The sequence below is a fragment of the Trichechus manatus genome, unplaced genomic scaffold (genome assembly GCF_000243295.1).
Source record: "Trichechus manatus latirostris isolate Lorelei unplaced genomic scaffold, TriManLat1.0 scaffold00014, whole genome shotgun sequence".
NCBI classification, from domain to species: Eukaryota; Metazoa; Chordata; class Mammalia; order Sirenia; family Trichechidae; genus Trichechus; species Trichechus manatus.
Window position 1 is genome coordinate 15,493,807 of NW_004443950.1, and position 23,433 is coordinate 15,517,239.

The window sequence follows — 23,433 nt, forward strand, 5'->3', positions numbered from 1 at the left end:
GAATCTAGCGACTGCGAGGAGGCGGACACCCGTCCCGGCGAGCCCCAGCCCCGGCCCCCGGGCCCGGCTCCGGCATGGATGTGAGGTTCTACCCCGCGGCGGCCGGGGACCCCGCCGGCCTGGATTTCGCGCAGTGCCTGGGGTACTACGGCTACAGCAAGGTGACCGGGCTGGGCCGGGGGGCGGCGGGCGGGGGCCACCTCCCCATCCCCGGCGCTCCCCGCGCTCCAGCTCACCTCATGCTGCACTTTTCTTTCTCCTCTTGCCTCCCTTTCTACTCCTTTCCCTCTGCGCCTTCGTCTCAGTCCAACTCTCCCCTTCTTTCCTTTTTGCCCCCTTTCCCACCCCTTTTTTGTCCCTTTGCTGGCGCTCCCTTCTGCCCCTCCGCCACTCCTCCTACCGCCCCCAGCCCCCCTTTGATGCCCCAAAGAAGCAAAGAGCTGAAAGAGGGGACTCGTGTGTGTTCTTTGTTGTTATTAGTAAACACGAGCTCAGCCCCCTAAGGTGGGGGGCGGGGGGGGGGCGACGCAGGGGTCCCTGATCTCGCGGTCAGATGACCTCGCTCGCCTCCCAAGCCATCCTACCTCCCCCGCCCACCCGAGAGCTGGGCCCAGGGTCGCTTAGGGAAGGAAAGGAACAAACTTTTGAGCGTGCCCTGGACCAGGAGGGGACGGAGCGGTGGGACCCCCGCAGGTCGCCTTTGCTGCCCTATCGCTTGGGCGCTTTGGACCACGGAAAGAAGGTGCCCGACCCTCCCAGATTAGCGCCAGCGGCTTCTACTCATCTTTCTTCTTTTTTTTGGGGGGGGGGGTTAAGTTTTGCATTTCGGGGAGAGTGTCGGAGACCTGCCCACCACGCCCGAGTCACCCCACCTCCGCCATCTCCCTCAACTTCGAGGACCGAGCGTTTCAGGTGGCCGAAGGTGGAACCCAGCAGGTCAGCTGGCGCACCTCGGAGCGGCGAGTCAGGTGGGAGCCGCAGCCCTGTGCCAGGCCCGTGCGGACCCCCGTTCTCTGTCCTTCCCGAAGTCCCCAGGGCTGAGCTTTGGCGAAAACATCACCCCGAGGGCGCTAACTCCGAGAAAGAGCTTTGCTCTGGCTGGCCTGAGCCTTTTGAATGTGGTTTTCTTTCCCCTTCCCGCTGCTCCTCCCTCCTCCCCCCTTTTCTTTCAAATCGTAGTTTGTTTATGATTGCTTGGATAACAGAGGAGGAAATAAGGAGCCAGCTGAAAGAAGGGTGCTATACAAAACTAATGAATAAATAACAGGAAGAGGAGGAATTGTACCGGGAGTGAGGAACCGTTTGCTGTGCCCCGTGTCAATGGAGCCTCGTGTTCCCATCTATTTGTTTATACTCGGTGCCCAACTCCAGTGCTGAAGTTTCTAAAAGACCTTTGGGGTCTCTCTTGCGCTCACCTCTGTGTCGCGAACGCCAGCACCGCGTCTGGCACTGTGGGGCCTCCCAACTTGTACAGAACGTAGGGACTTTCTTCAGCGTGTTTTACCCCTTTGGTGGTGGTGGTGGGCGAGGCTTGGAGCTCTCAGAATTGCAGGAGTGATTCGTTAAGCGTTTAAAGAGAAGCAAGGAAAGGCGGATCTTTGTAGCCAGAGTTAAGGTCTAGCTTGTGTCCTCTGCTTTTGGATTTACTCATGTTATTAAATGCTTTAAAAAGTCCCTCATGTATGCTCAGTCAGGGACTGAGGCAGCCTAATTAAGTATGTAGTGTTTCTGAGAATGCACCTAATTGTTCCAGTGGGGTGTTATTTATCTCCTTGCAACTTCGCCTGTGCATACAAGCCTTGTCTATCTGGGCATGCTCTTATTTTTGGAAGCCATTACCTTGCCTAACGGTAACTACTGCTTTTTCTGATTTAAGATCAGCGACACTCGAGTGACACCAAAATAGAAACCTATTGTACTAATCCAGTCACTGCAATGCGTGGCAAATCTCTGTTCATACGATCCCAAGCATACTTCAAGGGGCCAGAGGAAATTGTGGGTGTTTTGTGTGTGTGTCTTTTTCTTTTTGGAGAAAGGCTATTTTGAGTCCATTTAGAATCAGAACGTGTATTTCACAGAGGGTATATAAAGCTTGAAAACCGACATTTTTTATTGAGATGTTGTTCAACTTCAGGAGTGAGCCCTGCTGGTTGGGTTGCTGTCAGATTCTCTTAATGCAGCTATTTGCCTGAAATAACTTGCTTTCTTAGCAGTGCAGCAATCTGGTGGTCCTAAGTGCTGTGTGTAAGCAGCTTATGAAAGTTAGACACCGTGCTTAATATTGGTGGAAAGCAAATCTGTGCTTATTTTAAGTTATTTTAATGTTTGCATTTACTTCCTTGCAGGCAAAAACTAAATAATCTTTAAACTGAGTCACAATAATGTACTTTCCTGTTCTTAATTTCAACAGCGAAAAACCCAATTTCATTTCCCCCAGTTTTTCTTTATAGGCAGAATGTAGTAGAAGAGGAAGTATTAACTTTATGGGCATAAAACAGCAAGTGCTAATTAAAAGTTTATAGCATTTTATTTCCCAGCTAACTTGTGTATCTGAAGTGGTGGATTAAGTACAGGTTTACACTGCAAACGTAAAAGCTAGTGTACAAAGGCATGCATTTATTTTATTTGAAAATACCTGGAGTTATTAAATCTTTTCAGACTTAACTTTCATTGATGTGTATTATCTTTCTTGATGAGAAATGATGGATTTCAAAGAAAGTATGTTTGTGCCCTTTCTTGTTTTAACAACCATCTGGGAGACCTTAGAAGAAACAGAACCCTCGGCTCCAGGCTTAACAAGTGAAAAGTTAGCGCGTATCTTTAAATTTATTTACAAACCGTGAATAACAGGGCTTCATTCATTTCTCTCTTTAACAAATGACCACTCCTTTGTATAAATTATATGCATGTGTATTATCTTTACATTCTGGGAGAATATGGATTCCTTTTTAAATGTCAGCGCCCATGAAAGTGTACTCTTGTCTATGGAGAATGGATGAAAGAGTTTTGAGGGTTCAAAAGTTGTTGCAAGTAGCAGAATAACTTCAAATAAAATATAGTGAGGATCATTAAAATCAGTTAATAATTCATGAACCAGCCACTGATGTCTAATCTTCAAGTCATCCCCATTTTCAAAGGACTAATTTCCATTTTAATTTCAAGTGGAAAATCTGTTTGAACATTTCTTTTTCTGATGTGGCTATCAAATTAAACTAACACCTATAGAATTTAAAAAAAAAAAAAGTTGTATGTTACTCAAGTGAATTGCTGAACCACTAATCATATACCTGGAATTGTTCTTTCCCTGGCTTAGTCTTTTCACTAGTAAGAAAATAATGTGCAAACCTATCGGTTGGCATGGAGTTGTCAGAAGTCTGCCGCCCCAAAATAAGATATTGTGTTTAACTGGATGTAGTGAAATGAAATCACACAGTGAGTTAATAATGAACTTGTACTAGACTTCAGTTACTAGCTTTTTCTGCATATTCTTAGGTTCCCTCCTCCCCCTTTAAGAATATGGCTATTGACTAATTACCCTTATGTAGATAAGTCCCGTGTGGTTTTTATTCCATTTTAGCTCATCAGTACCAAACCTTGCTTTGTAATTGTTATGCTTGTTACTGATCACTCTGCTTAATTAAGACATTTTGGTGTTTGTGCTTTGGCTCCACCTCACTGGAACTCTACCTTGGCTAGCTTGAAGGGTAAAAGGAACTGAATCAATTCTTCACTTGTCTGTCTTCTTCAGATTGTGGTTCAAATTGAGAAAATATAGAGAGGGAGATGTGACTGAAACTCTTCTTAGATGGGTCCCTTGCACTAGCAAGAGAGCTAATGATTTCATTTCTAGGCTGTGGAGTATGGCGGTGTTGAATTTTGAGAGCAGATTGAGAGACTTCTGTATTCTTCTACGTCAAGTCTTCAAACAAGACACTGAAGCCACATTGTGAAAGAGAAACAAAGTTTTTGTAAAGACCTTAGACGGAGGATCATAAAGTCAAATGTCTATAGGGACAACTGTTTTGCCTACATGACGGTAGGGTTTGTAGTCAAGTGGAGAATGTGCCCCATTTAAAGGGGGTAGCTTTGTTTGCACTAGTAGATTGTTGCCATGCCAACATTTCAGCCCAGTATCTCCGCATTTTGCAATTTTTTTTCCAAGGGAATGATAATCTGGATTTTTATGTGAAATATCCTGAATTTTCAATGTTAGCAGCAAATGAAGATATCAGTAGACTCAGTGTCACACCCTCAAAACATGCTTGTGCAGTGCTTCTTTGCAACTTTTGTCTTAGACAAATTGATATGCAGATGAGGATCTGCATAAGTCATTTATGGTTTATGCTCAACTCTGCACAGTTTCACTCATGCATGGATAAGTTAAGTTGACTGGAGGAAGTAGAGTCCATCCATTTTAAATACAGTTCTAATCTGATCATTTGGATTCTGTCATTCATTTTATGTGGTTTCAGATCAGTGGAGATAGTTCAAGATTCCAAACCCCAAACTCATTGCTGTCAAGTCGATTCTGACTCATGTGACCCTACAGATTAGGGGTTCTAGATTAGGGGTCAGGAAAATGCAGCCTGCAAACCACATCTGGCCCACTGCTTGCTCTTGTGTAATCTGCTTGCTAAGGATGGTTTTTACCATTAAATGGTGGAGGAAAAAAAAAAAACAAAAGAATAATGTCTTATGTCTGAAAATTATATGAAATTAAAATTTTAGTATCCATAAATAAAGTTTTATTGGAACACAGCCATGCACTTGCTTATGTATTGTTTATGGATGCTTTCATGCTTCAGCTACAGAGTTGAGTAGTTGTGACAAAGACCATACGGCCCACAAAGCCTAAAATATTTATTTGCCCCTTTACAGATGAAGTTTGCTAACCCTTGTTCTAGATGGTCAGATCACTGTATGATACCATGATTATCCTTTGTTCCAAACCTTGGCAGTAGAAAGAAAATCTAGTTAACAAGATGGTATAATTGGAAAGATTATCATCTTAGAGAATGTTCTTAAAAATGGTTCTAGGACAGTCAGTTCTCAGCCCTGGTGTGCATTAGAATAACCTGGTTAGGGGTAGGGGGCTTGTAAAAGATACTCATGTCTTGGCCTTACCCTAGACTGGTTCACTAAGAATCTTTGGGAATGGGAAACAGACATCCGTGTTTTCTAAAGCTCCCTAGGTGATTCTAGCGTGCAGCCATGTTTGAAAACATCTGTTTCAGGCTGAGAGCCCTACTTTGGAGTGACCCATCTCAAGGAGCAGTAGAACTGGGTAAAGAAATGTATGATTGCTCTATCGAAGACAAGACTTAAGTCAAAATAGTTGGTTCCAGGTTGGCACTTGGGGCCTTTTTAGGACCTTGGCAGGCTGTAGGCACTGTTAATCTGGGCTGCCCTCCACATCATTTCAAATATTAAAATACACCTACATCTAACACTTTTATATATGATAATAATACCATAACTGTTATATATAATGAGTTGATGTTGATTAGTTGACATGTTTGCATTTTGTAGATGTTTAAGCACCCATTAGTTTTAATTTTAGAGGTGTGTGCATGTGTGTTGTGTGGCCAGTTCATTCTTTTTTCTCATATTTTAAGCATTTTTGTAGGCCCTGGGAAGCTTATAACTCTAAGTGTTGGATCTGTAGTGACTAACGGAGAAAGCAGTCCTGCTGACACTAATCAGATACCCACAAACTCCCTATTTTACCACCCCTAGCAGTGGAAGGTTGGTGAAAAGCCTGTGCTCAGTAGGGACTAACCAAAAACAAAAACAGAAACAAAAAAAACTGTTGCCTTTGAGTCGATTCCGACTCATAGCGACCCTATAGTACAGAGTAGAACTGCCCCATGGGGTGTCCAAGGAGCAGCTAGTGGATTGAAACTGTCGACCATTTGGTTAGCAGCCAAACACTTAACCGTTGCACCACCAGGGCTCCATCAGTAGGGACTAGCACACAGCAAATAAAATTAATTTTAGTCATTTTATAAGACGTCAGCGACTCTTAAGTGGCCACAACGTTCAAAGTATTGTGTAGATGATATCAAGAACCCGCTCCTTTAGGTGACAGACTGTCAACTGGATGCTGAACTCAACTTGAGGACTTGTTTAATTCTGCACAGTATTTTTAGAAATTCAGTTAGCCATCTGTTTCCAAAAATTAGAACATTTCACATATAAATCTGGATTTCCTGTTTTCTTTAGAAATTGTTATTAATTTGCCAGCACTGGACCTGGATCCTTGCATGGCATCATTTGGTTGCCCCTTCACATGGGCATGTGCTCCATCCACAGTTCATCATGGTCCTGTCCACTCCCAATGTCTCATACTTAGTGCCCTGTTTTCCTCTCTGGTCTCGGGAAGCATCTGAGTTTGATAACTCTGATTAAGAAGGTATGGGCAGTCTTTAGGAGATGACATTAGACAAGCAACAAATGATGCTCAGATTTAGTAAAATGAGGTTGCTGTCACTGGAGACGTACAGACCAAGTGCAACTCATGTATGTAAGGAAGTAGATGAGATGAAAAAACATAATTTGTGATCATATTATAGAGCAGTGTTTTCCAAACTTTAGGGTGCACAAGAATCACCTGGAGACAATTGTTAAAACAAAGACTTCTGGACCTTACCTCTGGAGATTCTGATTCCTAGGTCAAGGGTGGAACTCCCATGAGATAGAATGCTGTGTATCTGCAGACCACACTGAGTAATATGGCATAGAGGGTTTTCAGTAGTTAGGTAAGGATTTATCAGAATGCTCCTTGGAAGCAAGGATGGCAAGACTTCGTCTCAAGTACTTTGGACATGTTATAAGGAAGGATCAGTCCCTGGAGAAGGACATCATGCTTGGTAAAGTAGAGGGTCAGCAAAAAAGAGGAAGACCCTCAGCGAGATGAATTGACACAGTGGCTGCAACAATGAGCTCAAGCATAACAATTGTGAGGATGGCGCAGGACCAGGCAGTGTTTTGTTCTGTTGTACATAGGGTCGCTATGAGTCGGAACTGACTCAACAGCACCTAAAAACAACAAGTGTATCAGAATGCTTTGGGCTGCAGGTAACATAAATCCTAACAAACAGTGTTATAAACCATAAAGACATTTGTTTTCTTACAAAGAAGTCTTTAGATAGGCAGTCTGAGGCTGTTTTGGATGGTTTAGAGTTGTCTTCAAGGGCCCTCTTCGATTTTCTTTTTCTTCTGCTATCCTTGGAGTTCCAGCAGTCTCCTCATTGTCACAAGTTGGCTGCTGCAGCTCTGGGCATTACAGCTTCACATGATAGCATGTGAAACGGAAAGCAAGATAGTGGTGGTGGTGGGAGTGGTAGAAATAGAGCACTTTTTCCTTCTGCATATCTCTTATCTAAACGGAAAAGCTTTCCCAGAAACAGTTCCTTCTTTTGTCTTATTGGTCAGAAATGGGTTACAGGGCCATTCTATGCCAATCATTGGCAAAGAGGAAGGAACTTCCCATGATTGGCTTAGACCAATCACATTTTGTCCTCTGGGGCTGGCTGGGCACGTTGTCAAGTGAGCGTAATTGGTGTTCTGTTAACAAGGAAGCAGGTTGTTGGGAAGACAACCAATAGTGTTTGCTACTGAATGCATTTGAAGAATTTTGAATGGATCAGTATTGGTTTGGTCGGAGTTGAACTTTGTGAAGATTGGTCTAACCTTTTGACTAGATTAGCATAGGACCTGACTGGAGATGGTGAGACCAGGTAGGATGCCGTTACACAGTTGAGATATTAGGGTGAGAAGGATTTGAACCAGGGTGATGGGAATATGGATTCAATGGAGGAGGGTGCTCAACAGAGCATCTCTGTAACTTGGGAAGGGAGAAGGAGGAGGCAAAGATGACTCATAGTATTTGAACTTGGGATCTGGAAGAATGGTGAGCAGAAGCAAAGAGGAGTCAGAACAGAAGCTGGTTTTGAAGAAGAGATAAAGCTGATTTTGGATAGTTTGGTGGAATATTCCCCCAGAGACGTTCAGTAGACACTACAGCAGCACACTGGAACTCAAGAGAAAGTTGAGGCTGAAATCAGTCTTTCTGCATGTGGTAGACTGATGGACTCCTCCCAGAGTATGAAGACAGGAAATGCAAGGACACATCCTTGGTCTAGAGGGTTGCTTGGTGTTTACAAATTAAGCTTTCCAGTTAGTGAGGAAGTACCTTAAGAAGTAATGTGTGGAACTCAAAATTTGACACTCCTACTGTACTATTACAACAGTGGTATAAAAAAGGAGAGAGAGAGTGTGTGTGTGCACACGCGTGCACGCACACATGATGATATATCCTTTCTATTTCAGTGATTAGTCATGCACCGTATAACATCCATTTGGGCAATGTCTGACCGCTTATACACTCGTGGTCCCATAAGGTTATACAGCAGTCTCCGGATTACGAATGAGTTCCGTTCCTAAGTCTGTGTTTAAGTTGAATTTGTATGTAAGTTGGAACAGTTAGGTACAGTACATCTGTAAGAACGGTGTGGGGACAGTGTCTGACCTCCTCCAACCCCACAAAGGGGAAGGGGAACCAAGATCAACGGTGCAAAGCTGACCCCCATAAGGCGGAGGCCAGACAAGCCTCCTTTCTCTGCCATCTTTACTAATTCTGACACCAACCGTCCCTCACACAGCACTCTCTACTTCTTTGCTGAGTTTTATAATTTGTTGCAGTGACCACACAGAACTCAAAAGACCATACTCACAATTAGGGGGTTTATTATAAGGGAAATAACAGGTTACAGTTCAGGCTCAGGAACACTCAGGATACAGTTCTTTCATCAGGTCAGCCCCTTCCCAGCTGTGCTCCCAGGCACACCTTTTCCTGGCCCTAGGACTCTCCCCAAAGGCACTGAGCTTTCTCTTTGGGTTGGGAAGCCCATCGCTCTGTCTCCTGCTGCCACGTCTCTGCTGCCGGGTCTCTCTTGCTACCATTTCTCACCGTCTTCAAGGTTACAAGCTCGCTCTCTCTCTCCTGGGTCCAGGAGCTCCTCGGCGCAGGGATCTCAGGTCCAAAGGACGTGCTGGCTCCTGGCTGTTCTTCGTTGGTGGTGCTAGGATTCTCTCTGCTCTGGAATTGACTCTCTTTTAAGGCAAAACTGACCAATCCCCTTGGTGGGCCACAATTACCCTATCACACAGTCCTGCCCAGTCACCGAGGTGGGAGTTACAAGACCATAGCTAGAAGGGCCACACACAAAAATAATCAATTGCACTGCACGTCAGTTAGCCAAATGTTCGTCTTAGTATGTAGCGTACCTTTCTATGCATAAAAAAAATTAAAGAAACACTTCCAGATACACTTAAACATGTTTAACATAGTAATACAGTAACAATAAGAATAATGTTTTGATGTGTTTCAAAGTAGTGCCCGTTTGTTATTACGAACCATTGTATGTACCTCGAATTTTTAATATAATAGGCTGTATGGGGGTTGGTTCATAACTATGGATTGTACGTAAATCGGACCTTCGTAGCCTGGGGAATGCTTGTATATAATATGATGTTCACACAGCATCCAAATCACATAACATCCTGTTTCACAGAATGTATCTTGGATGTTAAGTGACACATGACTGTATTTGGAAAAAAACGTTTTTTAAAATAATAATGTGTTTTTGGTGAAAAGTTTACACAGCAGTTTAGGTTCCCAGTCAACAATTTTTACACAAGTTGTTCATTGACATTGGTTACCTTCTTCACAATGCTTGAACATTCTCATTATTTCTGTTCTGGTTGTTCCGTTTCCATTAATCTAGTTTCCCTACCCCCTTACATTGTCATCTTTATTTTAAAGTAATTGTTGACCATTTGTTCTCATATAGGTGATTTTTTTAAAGAGTTCTGTACTTAAGGATGATATTCATTATTTTTTTAGCTAAGTTGTTATTTAGCTGCAAGGTAACCTCAGGTGTTAGTTTCCGTTTGAGGTTTGAAGAGTATCTCAGGGCAGTAGTCTTGGAGAGCCCCGTAGTCTCAACCAGTCCAGTAGGTCTGTTTTTGCTTTTAAGGAGTTTGAGGTTTTGTTCCACTTTTTTATCTCATTCTATCAGGGTCCATCTACTGTGGCCCTGACTAGAATAGTTGGTAGTCGTAGCTGGGCACCATCTAGTTCTTCTGGTCTCAGGGTAGATGAGGTTGTGGTTCATGTAGACTGTTTGTCCTGTAGACTAGTTTCTTGTTTGAGTCTTTGGTTTCCTTCTTTCTCTTTTGCTCTGGACGAGTAGAGACCAATGGTTGTATCTTAGATGGCCGCTCGCAAACTTTTAAGACTCCATATACTACTCACCAAACTAGGATGTAGAACATAACTTTATGAATTATATTATGCCAGTTGACTGAGATGTTCCACGAGACTATGGTCCTAATCCTTCAAACCCAGAAATCCAATCCTGTGAGGTGTTTGGCTATGTCTAAGAAGTATCCGTAACTGTTCCCTCCGTGCGCTTTATTATATGTATGAATATATGTGCATATAGTCACATAGATGCTAGAAATAAAACATTTTTAAATGCTTGTTATTAAATGGGAATGATGCAAAACTTGTACCAACAATATAAAACCATGTCAGCCATTTATTAATTAAAATATTTCTTGATTTTTTTTCATCTTTATGTAAGAGATGTCATTTCTAATTGGAGTTTATCAGATGCTAATGATGTCATAAGTATCTCGGAGAATCTGTTTTCCAATGTGGTTAGTAAGAAAGGGCAGGATTTTTGCTATGCATGTTTATAAATTCAAATATATTTTGAAGGTGGATTCAACTCTATCCAAAAAACCCTCCTTGAAATATAAGGAAGAGAGGCATTTATTCAAGGTCTGCATGAGCTGCTGACAGGCTTTATCTTCTCCCTTTGTAGTAGATCATTTTGTTTTGTTTCCTAAGTTTGTATCCTTAATCCCTTTCTCAGGGAGGCCATTTCTCTTAAATATGTTCCATACTTGTGTGACACACCAAACACTGGACAATATCCCTTCTTGTTTGACTAACAGTCTATCTTTCATCTTAATTTAATTTGCTTTCTTTATAAGAGAATAATTTGAGTATCTTGGTCATCCATATATGGAGCACTGGTGGCACAATGGTTTAGCGTTCGGCTGCTAACCAAAAGGTCGGCAGTTCGAATCCACTAGTTGTTTCTTGGTAAACCGTCTGGGGCAGTTCTACTCTGCCCTGTAAGGTTGCTACGAGTCGGAATCGACTCGACAGCAACGGGTTTGGTTATCCATAAGTTAAGCAAAATGACCAATATCAAGAAGTGTTTAATTTTACTCTGAAGAAAGTTTGGACAATATAGAGGGCTGTGGGGACCGTGGTCTCGGGGAACATCTAGCTCAACTGGCATAACACAGTTTATAAAGACAATGTTCTACATTCTACCTTGGTGAGTAGTGTCTGGGGTCTTAAAAGCCTGTGAGCGGCCATCTGAGATACTCCATTGGTCTTATCCCTTCGGGAGCAAGGGAGAATAAAGAGAACAGGATACAAGGAAAAGATTAGTCCGAAGGACTAATGGACCACAGCTACCAAGGCCTCCACCGGACTGAGTCCAGTACAGCCAGATGGTGCCTGGCTACCACCACTGACTGCTCTGAACAGGATCACAACAGAGGGTTCTGGACAGAACTGGAGAAGGATGTAGAACATAATTCTAACTCACAAAAAAAAGACCAGATTTACTGGCCTAAAGGAGACTGGAGAAACCCCGAGAGTATGGCCCCCAGACACCCTTTTAGCTCAGTGGTGAAGTTATCTCCGAGGTTCACCGTTCAGCCTGGGAGTGGACAGCCCCGTAAAACCAAATGGGACTAATGAGGTACAGCAGTCCAGGGACAAGGGCCAGAAGGCAGAAGGGGAGAGGGAAGCTGGTGATAGGGAACCCAAGGTTGAGTAAGGATATTGTTGATGTGTTGTGAGATTGTTAACCATTGTCATAGGGCAACATGTGTAGTAACTGTTAAATGAGAAACTATTTTGTTCTGTAAGCCTTCATCTTAAGTGAGAATAGCAGCACAATTGGAAGAGTGTAGTCAATGTCACTGAACTGTGCATGTAGAAATTTTTGAAATGGTGTATCTTTGGCTATGTGTATTTTCACCAAAAAAAAATGTCGAGAAGGGAGAGGGTTGACATGTTGTGGGGTTGTTAACCAATGTCATAAAACAATATGTGTACTACTGTTTCATGAGAAACTATTTGTTCTGTAAGCCTTCACCCGAAGTACAGTAAAAAAAAAAAAATTGGACAATATAGACTTGTGGAGGAGCTAGATTTTAAGCTGGGCCCTTCTTTCCAAATGTTGCAAGTTTAATGTAGTCTTTTGTACATTGATTAAATTGTATATAGAAATGTTATATTAAAAATGGTAGTGGTGGTAAGTTTTTTAAAAATATATTTTAAATGGATGTAGTACAAGTAACTGTACCATACTGTGAGATTTTCTGGCAGTTTCTACAGCAGATTTGTAATGAGCAAAGGATGTTGATGTACAGTAGGGTAATAAAAGTTCTATACTTTTCTTTTAAAAGAATCTTGTAGGTATAGGAAGCAGAAGTCCAAAATGCTGACCTGACTAGAAAACTTTTATGAAATGTATATGATTGGCTGGAAGTTGATTTTCTTGTAAAAAGATATGTGAAACCTAGAAATATCAAACACTTTAAAAAATGTTCAATAGGTGTGTTTTGCTGCTCCCTTATGCTACCCCTTTAATGAGAAACTCTTACTGTTCGGCTTATTTAAAAAAAATTTTAATAAAAAAATTTAACAAAGAAGTGGTTAAAACTGTTATATTAGTGAAATTCTTTTAGATGCAAGTGGGAAAAAAGTCTTCAAATTGACTTCAGTAGAAAAAGGGATTGTGTTGACTTCTTTCAAAAAGACCAGGGTAAGGTTTGTTTCAGGCGTAGCTGGATCCAGAGTCTCGAAGGATATTATCAAGACTTTCTTCTGTTAGCTCTTCTTTCATCTGTTTGCTTCTTGATTAGTCAGGCTACAGTCAAGTGATGGTAAGATGCCCAACAGCAGCTCCAAGCCACATCCTCATAGCTCAGCCTCCCCAAGAGGAAGTGAAAGTGCTCCAGGAGATTAGATAGAGAGAAGTTCACTGAGTGATGGCATAGTCAGGAAGAAAGAGCTCATGGAGGCCATCAGGCTTGGAATAGGACAAGTAGGAAAAATGAGAGTTTAGAGGAGAAGAGAGAATGGGAGAGGGAATTCCAGGCAGGGGTTCCCATTAGAGGCGTGCATCAGAGGATGGTCCCATGGGACAGTCTGTGGCGATGGGCTTGTGTCTGTGTAGAAGTTTCATATGATGGGAGATGGGATTGGTTGAGACCAAACTGTGGAGGTGCCAGAATGTCTGGTGAAAGATCTGAGGTCTTGTTTAGTAAATACTTATAGAGTGTGTGTGTTTGTATGCATATGTGTATGTATGTGTACAACTGTGTGAGTGTGTGTGTGTGTGTGTAGGTGAGTAGATAGAGGATGACAGTTTGAAGTGGGGGATGGGTGAGAAGTGACATGTTTTCAAGACAGTACCTGAGAATGTTTGAGGGAGAGTACAAAGAGACACAAGAGAGGGAGTGATTGAATGATGGAGTGATCCGTTGATGTTGGAATTAAGGCTGTAGATAAACAGGAGTTAGCCTTGAAATGAAGGCTTGGCAGCCTTTTCTTTGAGATAATAGGGAAGAAAGAGAAAATGGCTGAAGATTCAGATAATATGTTTCAGTGGAACAGGTGATGGGGAGAAGGAAGAGAGAGAGACAGACAGATAGGAGAGGTGGAGAGAGGAGGAGGGAGAAAAGAGGCAAGAATGGGAGACTGAGAATATGAACGGGTGTAGGAGTTCATTGACAAGCCCAAGATCTACCACTGCCTATTTCTCTTAACTCATTGCTTACCACTATTCCGCTCCAGCCTTGCTTTATAAGCCTTGCCACACTAGCCTTTATCCATCCTTTTGCCCTTGCTGTTCCCTCTGTCTGGAACCCTCTCTCCAAAGAGCCCCACTTGGCTAGCTTCTCACCATTCAGGTTTCAGCCTTGAAATGCCACCTTCAGGTATGGCCATCTCTGACCATTTAAAAATATTGAAAGATTTAAACTATCATCTCTACCATCCCTCCAGTCACTATCTCCCTAGCTTCATTTATTTTATTCATAGCATGTATCTCTATTTGAATTTCTTGTTATTTATTTGTTCATATATTTCTTTTCACTCGAATGTAAACTCCATGAGGGAGTCTGCTTTGCTGACCACTGTATGCCCAGCACCTAGAACAGTGCCTGGCATATAGAAGAAAATGTGATGAGGAGTGAATGACAGATGAATGAAAATATTGTTGAGCAGATCTGGTTGCAGTTTAATTTTTGAATGATCATATGTTGGACCTACTATGTGCCAGACAATTTTAGGCAGTGGGAATGCAAAGGAGAAGAGTCAAACCTCCTGACCTCAAGGAACTAGCCTACAGCTGTAATGAATTTTATTTTTTAATATTCTCCATAGTATTGCATGGATTGGTGGTAGGAATGGAGCAGTGGAAGGTGAGGATGACAGTGATGGGACTTGACTGGGCAGGGGTGAGAGAAGAAGAGGACTTGAGGGAAATGCGTGAAGGGGGTATTGAAATGATTGATCATCAATCCAACAATCCAGGTTGATGAAGAGAAGGAGTCAAGGAAGGGGAGACCACAATGCAGGCAAAGAGGAGTATATTAGTTACGGATGAGCTGCAAGTAACAGAAAAAATCACCAGTAACAATGGCTTGGAGTCCCTGGATGGTGCACACGGTTAGTGTTCTCGGCTGCTAATTGAAAGGTTGGAGGTTCGGGCCCACCCAGAGGAGCCTTGGAAGAAAGGCCTTGTGATCTACTTTCGAAAAATCGTTTATTGAAAACTATGGAACACAGTCTACTCTGACACTGATGTGGGGTCTCCTTAAGTTGGAGTCAGCTTGATGGCAACTGGTTTTAGCAGTGGCTTAAATGAGGTAGATGTTCATTTCTCTTTTTCCTAAGGAAGTTTAGAGGTGAGTAGTCCAGGGCTGGTATAACAGCTCCACAGACATGAGAACCAAGCTGCCTCCAGCTTTCAAGTGACTCTTGTTATTGCGGTTCAAGGTAGAGCCCCAGCTATCATCCACGGTCCAAGCAGCAGGAAGGAGGAAGGTGGTCAAGGGTGGGTAAAGGGAAGTTCCCAGAATCTGCCACATGACACTTTGCACATATCCCACTGGCCAGAACTAAGTCACCCTATGATTACAAGGTGCCCAAGAAATGCCTTTGCTGTGGCTGGTCATGTGCCCAGGTGAACATTCAGTAACTGTGAAAGAAGGGGTGAGTGGACAGGAAAGAACAATATAAATAGTTTAGCAGGTGTTCATGAGTGAGTGATGAGGGAGGTCCAAGAAAGCCTGCTTGGGTATCTCCAAGTTTAAGATTTTGTGTATAAACTATAGTAAAACAGCAGTTGCTGTCGAGTTGACTCCAATTCATGATGACCGACTCTATGTGTATCTGAGTAGAACTGTGCTCTGCAGGGTTTTCAATGACTGATTTTTCAGAAGTAGACCTCCAGATCTTCCTTCCGAGGCACCTTGGGTGGACAGGAACCTCCGACCTTTCTGTTAATAGCCAAGCACATTAACCATTTACTCTATCCAGGGACCCTTGTACAAACTATACTCTTCTACTTTTTCTAAACTTCATCCAATGTTTTAATTTTCCTTTGTTACTTTGAGATTCCTCTTTTGGTGAGAAAGATACAAGTGATAAGATTTGTATCTTTCCAGTCCTTTCTTCAGTTTTGAGGTTTTATTTTAGGCATGCTTAAAATACCCAATGATTTATGTTCTCTGCAGGATCTGCAAATCATGATGTCCTAATTTTAATTGATTACCTATATTTTTAGGTTCAGATTTTTCTTCTTTTTGAAATACTTCTTGAATTTTTGTTACTGTTGTTTCTCAAGTCCTAACTGTTGGTAACAAATTTTGACCACTAATTAATCTTTTTTTTTTTTTTAATTAATTTTTTATTGTACTTTAGGTGAATGTTTGCAGAGTAAATTAGTTTCCCATTCGATAGTTTGTACATAAAGTGTTCCATGATGTTGGTTACATTCCCCTCAATGTTTCAGCACTCTCCCCATTTCCACCCTGGGTTCCTCATTTCTTTTTATCCAGATTTTCTATCCCTTTCTGCCTTCTCATCTTTTCTTTCAATCTCATATAATTGATTGTTCTAAGGAGTGTGTTCCTCTCAGATGTTACTGTTTATTTTATGAACTTGTCTATTAGGTTGAAAGGTGGTCTCTGGGAATGGCTTCAATTCCAGGTCAGAAGGGTGTCTTAGGGCCATAGTCTCAGGGGTACCTCTAGTCTCTGTCAGACCAGTAAGTCTGGTCTTTTTTGTGCATTTGATTTTTTGTTCTACATTTTCCTCCTGCTCTGTCTGGGACCCTCTCTTGTGATCCCAGTCAGAGCTGTCAGTAGTGGTAGCCAGACACCATCTAGTTCTTCTGGTCTTGGGGTCGTGTAGGTTGTGGTTCACGTGGTCCATTAGTCCTTCGATTAACTCCTCCCTTCAGTCTTTGGTTTTCTTCACTCTCCTTTGCTCTGGACAGGAAGAGACCGATAGTTGTATCTTAGATGCCCACTTGCAAGCTTTTAAGACCCCAGATGCTACTCAAAAAAGTAGGATGCAGAGCATTGTCTTTATGAACTTAATTGTGCCAATTGACGTAGATGTCCCCTCAGTCTATGGTCCTTCGCCTTCAAGCCTAGGAACTTCATCTCGCAAGGTGTTTGGTTATGTCTAATAAGTTGCCCTGACTGTGGCCTTTGTATGCTCTATTGTCTATATTTAATATATAAGCAGCACCTACAGTTATGTATGTTAGAAATATCCTCACTGTCATTATGCCCATTGTTGCAGCCACTGTGGCAATCCATCTCATTGAGGGTCTTCCTCTTTTTCATTGGCCCTCTAGTTTACCAAGCATGATGTCCTTCTCCGGGAACTGATCCCTCCTGATAACATGTGCAAAGTATGTGAGACGTAGTCTCGCCACCCTTGCTTCTAAGGAGCATTCTGGTTGTACTTCTTCCAAGACACTTTTGTTTGTTCTTTTGGCAGTCTTTGGTATATTCAGTATTCTTCACCAACACCACAATTCAAAGCCATCAATTCTTCTTCAGTCTTCATTATTCATTGTCCAACTTTTGCATGCATATGAGGTGATTGAAAACTCTGCTATACTAATTACTGTAGATGCCCTTTATTCTAGTGTTCCTCTCAGTGTCTTCCTTTGCCTTGGTCATGTTGTGCTAACTTCCCCCCATACTGTGTATTGCATCTCCCTTCACCAATATTAACATGTGTCTTCTATCTAGTTAGTAATTTTCCCTCCCTCCCCCTCCTCTCCCTGGTAATCATCAAAGAATGATGTTTTCTGTGTGTAATTTTTTTTTTTGTAATAGTGGTCTCATACAATCACCAGTAACTCTTCCATCACCATTTTTTAAGGTAGTTTTTTTTTTTTTTAATTGTACTTCAGGTGAAGACTTACAGAACAAATAGTTTCTCATGAAACAGTAGTACACATATTGTTTTATGACATTGGTTAACAAGCCCACAACATGTCAACCCTCTCCCTTCTCGACCTTTTTTTTGGGTGAAAATATACGCAGCCAAAGATACACCATTTCAAAAATTTTTCCATGCACAGTTCAGTGACATCGACTACGCTCTTCCAATTGTGCTGCTATTCTCACTTTAAATGAAGGATTACAGAACAAAATATTTCTCATTTAACAGTACACATGTTGCCCTATGACAATGGTTAACAACCTTATAATACATCAACACTATCCTTACTCAACCTTGGGTTCCCTATCACCAGCTTCCCTGTTCCCTTCTGCCTTCTGGCCCTTGTCCCTGGACTGCTGTACGTCATTGGTCCCATTTGGTTTTATGGGGCTGTCCACTCCCAGGCTGAACAGTGAACCTTGGAGATGACTTCACCACTGAGCTAAAATGGTGTCAGGGGGCCACACTCTCGGGGTTTCTCCAGTCTTCTTTAGGCCAGTAAATCTGGTCTTTTTTTTGTGAGTTAGGATTATGTTCTCTGTTGTGATCCTGTTCAGAGCAGTCAGTGGTGGTAGCCGGGCACCATCTGGCTGTACTGGACTCAGTCTGGTGGAGGCCTTGGTAGCTGTGGTCCATTAGTCCTTTGAACTATAAAGTAGATTTCTTTTTTAATTGATGCTTTTTCCCTTTTTGACCAAACTCATCTTACCTCTGACTCCTCATTTTCACATATCCATTGAATCTTCTTCCTTGAAACCTGCAGTCCTTCCTGTCCTTTTGTCTCACTTAGTCCACTGGGACCTCTCTTTAACCCTTGCTTCTTTATGCAGCCTTGACTACAAGGATGTGTCAGCAGTCTTCACCAGCCTCCTTTGCTGTTGCTGTGTATTTTCTGTCAGCCTTCAGTCAGAGTCTCATTCTCAGCTTTAGAATATTGAAATGGTGTCCATTCTCCTTACCACACATCTGTGCTTATCTGATCGTACCTGGGCCCTTGCTGCATAATCCCTTTGTTCATTGGTTTAGTCTCTTGGACCTTCTCCACAATGGATAGTTTAAGTCTTCTCCACTCTTTGCAAGTCCCAACCAAGCCAGCCCTACCGTCATTCTGAGAAGGCAACTCTGTTTTTTCATTTTTTTGAGGAACAGTGACAATATCTGGTATCGTTTTCTCATTTGTCATCCTCACTGGTCCTAGGTACCAGTTCTCTCTTTCTCCCAGACCCAGAGTAGAGCAGTTTCTACTCTTTGGGACAAGTCCTCCTGACTTGTTGATCACTTACCTGCTGTTTAATATTCCTGGACCTACAGAGAGCTCCCAACTCTCCTGTTCTATTCCTTTCAGCTTTCAAACCAGCCTAGAAGTCTTCTGACCTCTACTACCGATTTTCCAATCTTCAGTTTGCTGAATGCCACCTGACTTGCCATAAACTTCTGCTGTTTCCTCATTCCATTCATATTATAATGTTCTTTATATTTTTAACTCTGGCTTTTTCCCCTTAAATACATGTGAAATTAAGACTACCACATATAGAAAACCCTATCACTTTGCATATGTAGAGGAAAATGCTAAAAATTAACACAATGGGAGTAAATGGTGTCATTGAAATCTCACTGTAGACCTCCCTTGCCTAAGGCTATGCTCTCTGTGTGTTGAAAAGGGAGATTTGCAAGTGTTAAGGAGCTGTTGAAGACAACTTAGCACCAAACTGAGGCTTTGTCTTCCAATCTATCTGGGGGCTTGGAAGGGAATTAAAAAGAGAATGACTTTCTCAGGATGTAACTAAAATGCTTAGTTCCTGCTTTCTGTACCTTCTGGGAAACCCTGGTGGTTAAGAGCTGCTAACCAAAAGGTCAGCAGTTTGAATCCATCAGCCACTCCTTGGAAACTCTATGGGGCAGTTCTGCTCTGTCCTGTAGGGTCACTATGAGTCAGAATTGACTTGATGGCAATGGGTTGTTTTGTTGTTGTTTTACCTTTTAGAGCTGTGCTACTCAAATTTGAAGGGACATATAAGTCACCTGAGGAGCTGGATAAAAGGCATGTAGGTCTAGGGTAGGAACCCTGGTGGCCCAAGGGGTAAATGCCTTGGCTGCTAACCAAAAAGTTGGTGGTTCAAACCCACCCATCAGCTACACTGGAGAAGAGACCTGGTGATCTCCTGTAAAGATTACAGCCTGGGAAACCTGTAGGGTAGTTCTACTCTGTCCTATAGGATTGCTATGAGACAGAATGGACTCAAGGGCACACACCATTAGGTTTGGGTTGGGGCTTTGAGAGCGTGCATTTCTAACAAGTTACCAGGTGTGTGGGTGCTGCTGGTCCCAGGCCATACTTGCAATCATAGAGCCTTAAGGAAAGACTGCCCTAAGGAAGGACTGTATGAATATCTTCAAATATAAGAATGAGCACAAAACCAATTCGTATGAGGCAGAGGTCAGAGGTATCCCAGATTTGCACATTCTCCAACCTGCTGTACCTCTTTGTCTGTGGCACCGGCCACTCTCCCTCTCCTCAGCACTCTTCCCTCCCCGCCCCACGTTTGGGTTCGGCAGTTCGCTGCAAGGTCTCACAGAACTCACAAACTGTACTTACAGTTAAGCAGTTTATTAAGGAGCAATGTACAACTTGGGATTAGGATCAATAGGCTGCAGTTTAGGATCTAGATCTGGAAGCATTAGTCTGTCTTCTTCTGAGCAGGACAGACGGCTGTCTCAGCTCCTCTCGGCAATGCTGGCCTCCTCTGGGCCCCCTGAGGACAGGCTTCGCTCAGCCCTGCCGTCTGTCACCACTGACTCTGCCTCATGGCCTCTTCTGGGCCTGTAGCCGCCAGCTCTGCTGCTGGGCCCCTCTGGGCCTCTTGCTGTCTTCAGTGTTACAGCCCTTGACCAGTGTTAAATCTCTTTTAGGAGGTTACTCGCTTCCTCTCTCCCTGCTTCTTCTCTTCTTTCTTCCTTTTACTTTCTGCTGCTTCTCTTCCTACCTCTTTCTGTCTCCAAAACCTCTGTGGGGCTTTCTGCATAGATATATACACAACTCCTTGTCAATTTCAAGGCACGGCCCCTCCCAGCAAGGGCCACAAACCTTCTGAGTAGGCTGCAAACACTTTATTTGCATAGTAGGGTATAGTTATCTCATTTGCATAGTCCGGTCACTTCATTTGCCTGGTAATTGACCAATCCCTGAAAGGTGGGTATCAACCACAGGGCCAGACAAAACTTCAAGTTGTTTACAGCTTACCCAGGAAATATCAATCAACCTGGACAAAAGTAACAAACCCTCTGGGGTAGAAACTAGGGCCAGGTAACTCCTCAGGGTTTAGGGGAAAAAAATCTCTCAAGCTGTTTTTCCAGAGAACCAAGGCAAAAGGCCATATAATGGAACTCATTTCACCACAAGGATCATCCACATTTAGACTTTTGCCTGACTCTGTTGACCTCTCTTTAACATCTTCTCTCTGAACAGTTCCTCCAACAAGCAATCTTTACCTGGTCTCTGATGTCATCCCCACCCAGGCCCTTCCTAACACAATGCAGCCCACTTCTATTCCTCCTTATATTACTGAAACTGTCTTCTCATTCTTCTCCAGTGAGTTCTGCCTTGCCAGATCAGACTTCATTCATGTAACAATATGGAGTGCTTCCTTTGAGCCAGATACTTTTCTAGCCCCGGGGTTTTACTTTTCTGGGGACTCCTTGAGATCTCCTCTACCTAACTCCATCGCTCCATCTCCCTCCACCTCCCACATCCCTGGTTCCCTAATATTATATATTTGGATGCTTCTGATTGCCTTTTCTCTGTCATCCTGTCTGCTGCTTTCCTTCCTCTTTCCAGGAATTGGGAATATCCTCTAAAAGCTTGGCCCCTTGCTCTTTTTGTTTCTGTGTTTTGTTTTTTTTTCCCATTTTTATTTAGATCCTGTTTTCTGCCTTAAACAGACCCTCTGGGTTGTTTGTATCAATTTTCTATTGCTGTATAACAAACCATCCCTAAACTTTGTAGCTTAAAACAAAATAAGCACATACTTGTTCATGGTTCTGCAAGTCAGGAATTTTTAGGCTGGGCTCAGCTGGGCAGTTATTCTGCTTTTGGCTAGGTTATCATGTGTTTGCAGGCAACTGCAGGTTAGCTAGGAGATTTGCTTCTGGAGGTTGGATGGCTATCAGCTGGTGCTCCTCATTCTCCTGTGTGTAGTCTCTCATCCCCCAGCATATGAGCCTTGGCTTTTTCTCATAGTGGCAGCTTCAGAGAGAGAGTGGAAGTATACACAATCCCTCAATCCCTTGAAGCTCAGAACTGTCATACCACCCCTTCCATGGTATTAAACTGGCCAATGCAAATCACAAGGCCAGCCCAGATTCAAGGGGAAGGGAAATAGATTCCATTTCTGTTGGAAGGAACTGCAAAATTATAGGAAGGGCTAAGGATTGTGGCCAGTTTCTGCTATTACCCCCAGGCCTCAAATCTTCATCTCTAGCTTGATCAACGGAGAAAAGATTGGAAATGAAAAAGGATTTCATTTTACTTGGATCCACAATCAACATCCATGGAAGCACCAGTCAAGCAATCAAAAGATGCATTACATTGGGCAAATCTGCTGCAAAAGACCTCTTTAAAGTATTGAAAAGCAAAGATGTCACCTTGAGGACTAAGGTGTGCCTGACCCAAGCCATGGTATTTTCAGTTGCATCATATGCATGCGGAAGCTGCACAATAAATAAGGAAGACTGAAGAAAAATAGACACCTTTGAACTGTGGTGTTGGTGAAGAATATTTAATATACCATGGACTGCCAAAAGAATGAACAAATCTTTTCTTGGAAGAAGTACAAACAGAATGCTCTTTAGAAGCAAGAATGGGGAGACTATGTCTTACATACTTTGGACATGTTATCAGGAGGAATCAGTCCCTGGAGAAGATCATCATGCTTGGTAAAGCAGAGGGTCATGAGAAAGAGTAAGACCTTCAATGAGATGGATTGACACAGTGGCTGCAACAATGGGCTCAAGCATAACAATGATTGTGAGCGTAGCGCAGGACTGAGCAGTGTTTTGTTATGTGGTGCATAGGGTCGCTATGAGTCGGAACCGACTTGACAGCAGCTAACAACTTGATCCACATTTCTCAACTCTGTATAGCAGCTCTCTAGGGCTCCTGAGTGGCACAAATGCTTTTAAGCGCTTGGCTGCTAACAGAAGGGTGAGTGGTTTGTGTCCACCCAGAGGTGCCTGGCTATCTACTTTTGGAAAACCAGCCGTTGAAAACCCTGTGGAGCACAGTTTTGCTCTGACACACATGGGATCAGTTGCCATGAGTCAGAATGGACTTGACAGCCACTGGTTTGGTACTGGTTTATGTAGCAGCTCTTTACAGGATATCACCATTTCACTGTTATCAGTTCAAATCCAACATAAGCCATATGGTGACCTGCATCCACCCCCATCCCCCCGTCCCCAAAGCTCTCCTTCAAGATTTGCCTATTTCTGTCAGTGCTACCATTATTCCCAGATGCAAAACATTGAAATTAATTTTGATTACATGGCCTCTTTCATTCTCTTAGTGCACCGAGTCTTCATGTCTTCGTCATTTTTCCTTCTAATAATCTTCTTCATCTCTGTCTTCTTTCCATGGCCAGTATCCTGTTCCAGGCTCTGCTAGAGCCACAGATTCCTCAGTGCCTCCCTTACTGCCTCACCTCCAGTCGAATCCATGCTCCACCTTTGTTATGCCCCAAAAGGATATCAGTCTAAGCTATCATTTTCCAGCTGAAAACACTTGCAATGGCTCGTCTTTGTTTATAATA

General features: G+C 42.8%; 1 protein-coding gene across 1 annotated transcript in view; it reads left to right on the top strand.

Moving 5' to 3' along the window:
• Positions 1-8: 8 nt before the first annotated feature.
• Positions 9-23,433, top strand: part of TOX3 (TOX high mobility group box family member 3) — a 127,466-nt gene continuing 104,041 nt past the window's right edge. The window contains exon 1 of the mRNA XM_004371590.2: positions 9-161. Within this exon, the coding sequence (XP_004371647.1) occupies positions 75-161 (87 nt within the window). The 5' untranslated portion in view covers positions 9-74. The remainder of the gene's footprint in view (positions 162-23,433) is intronic.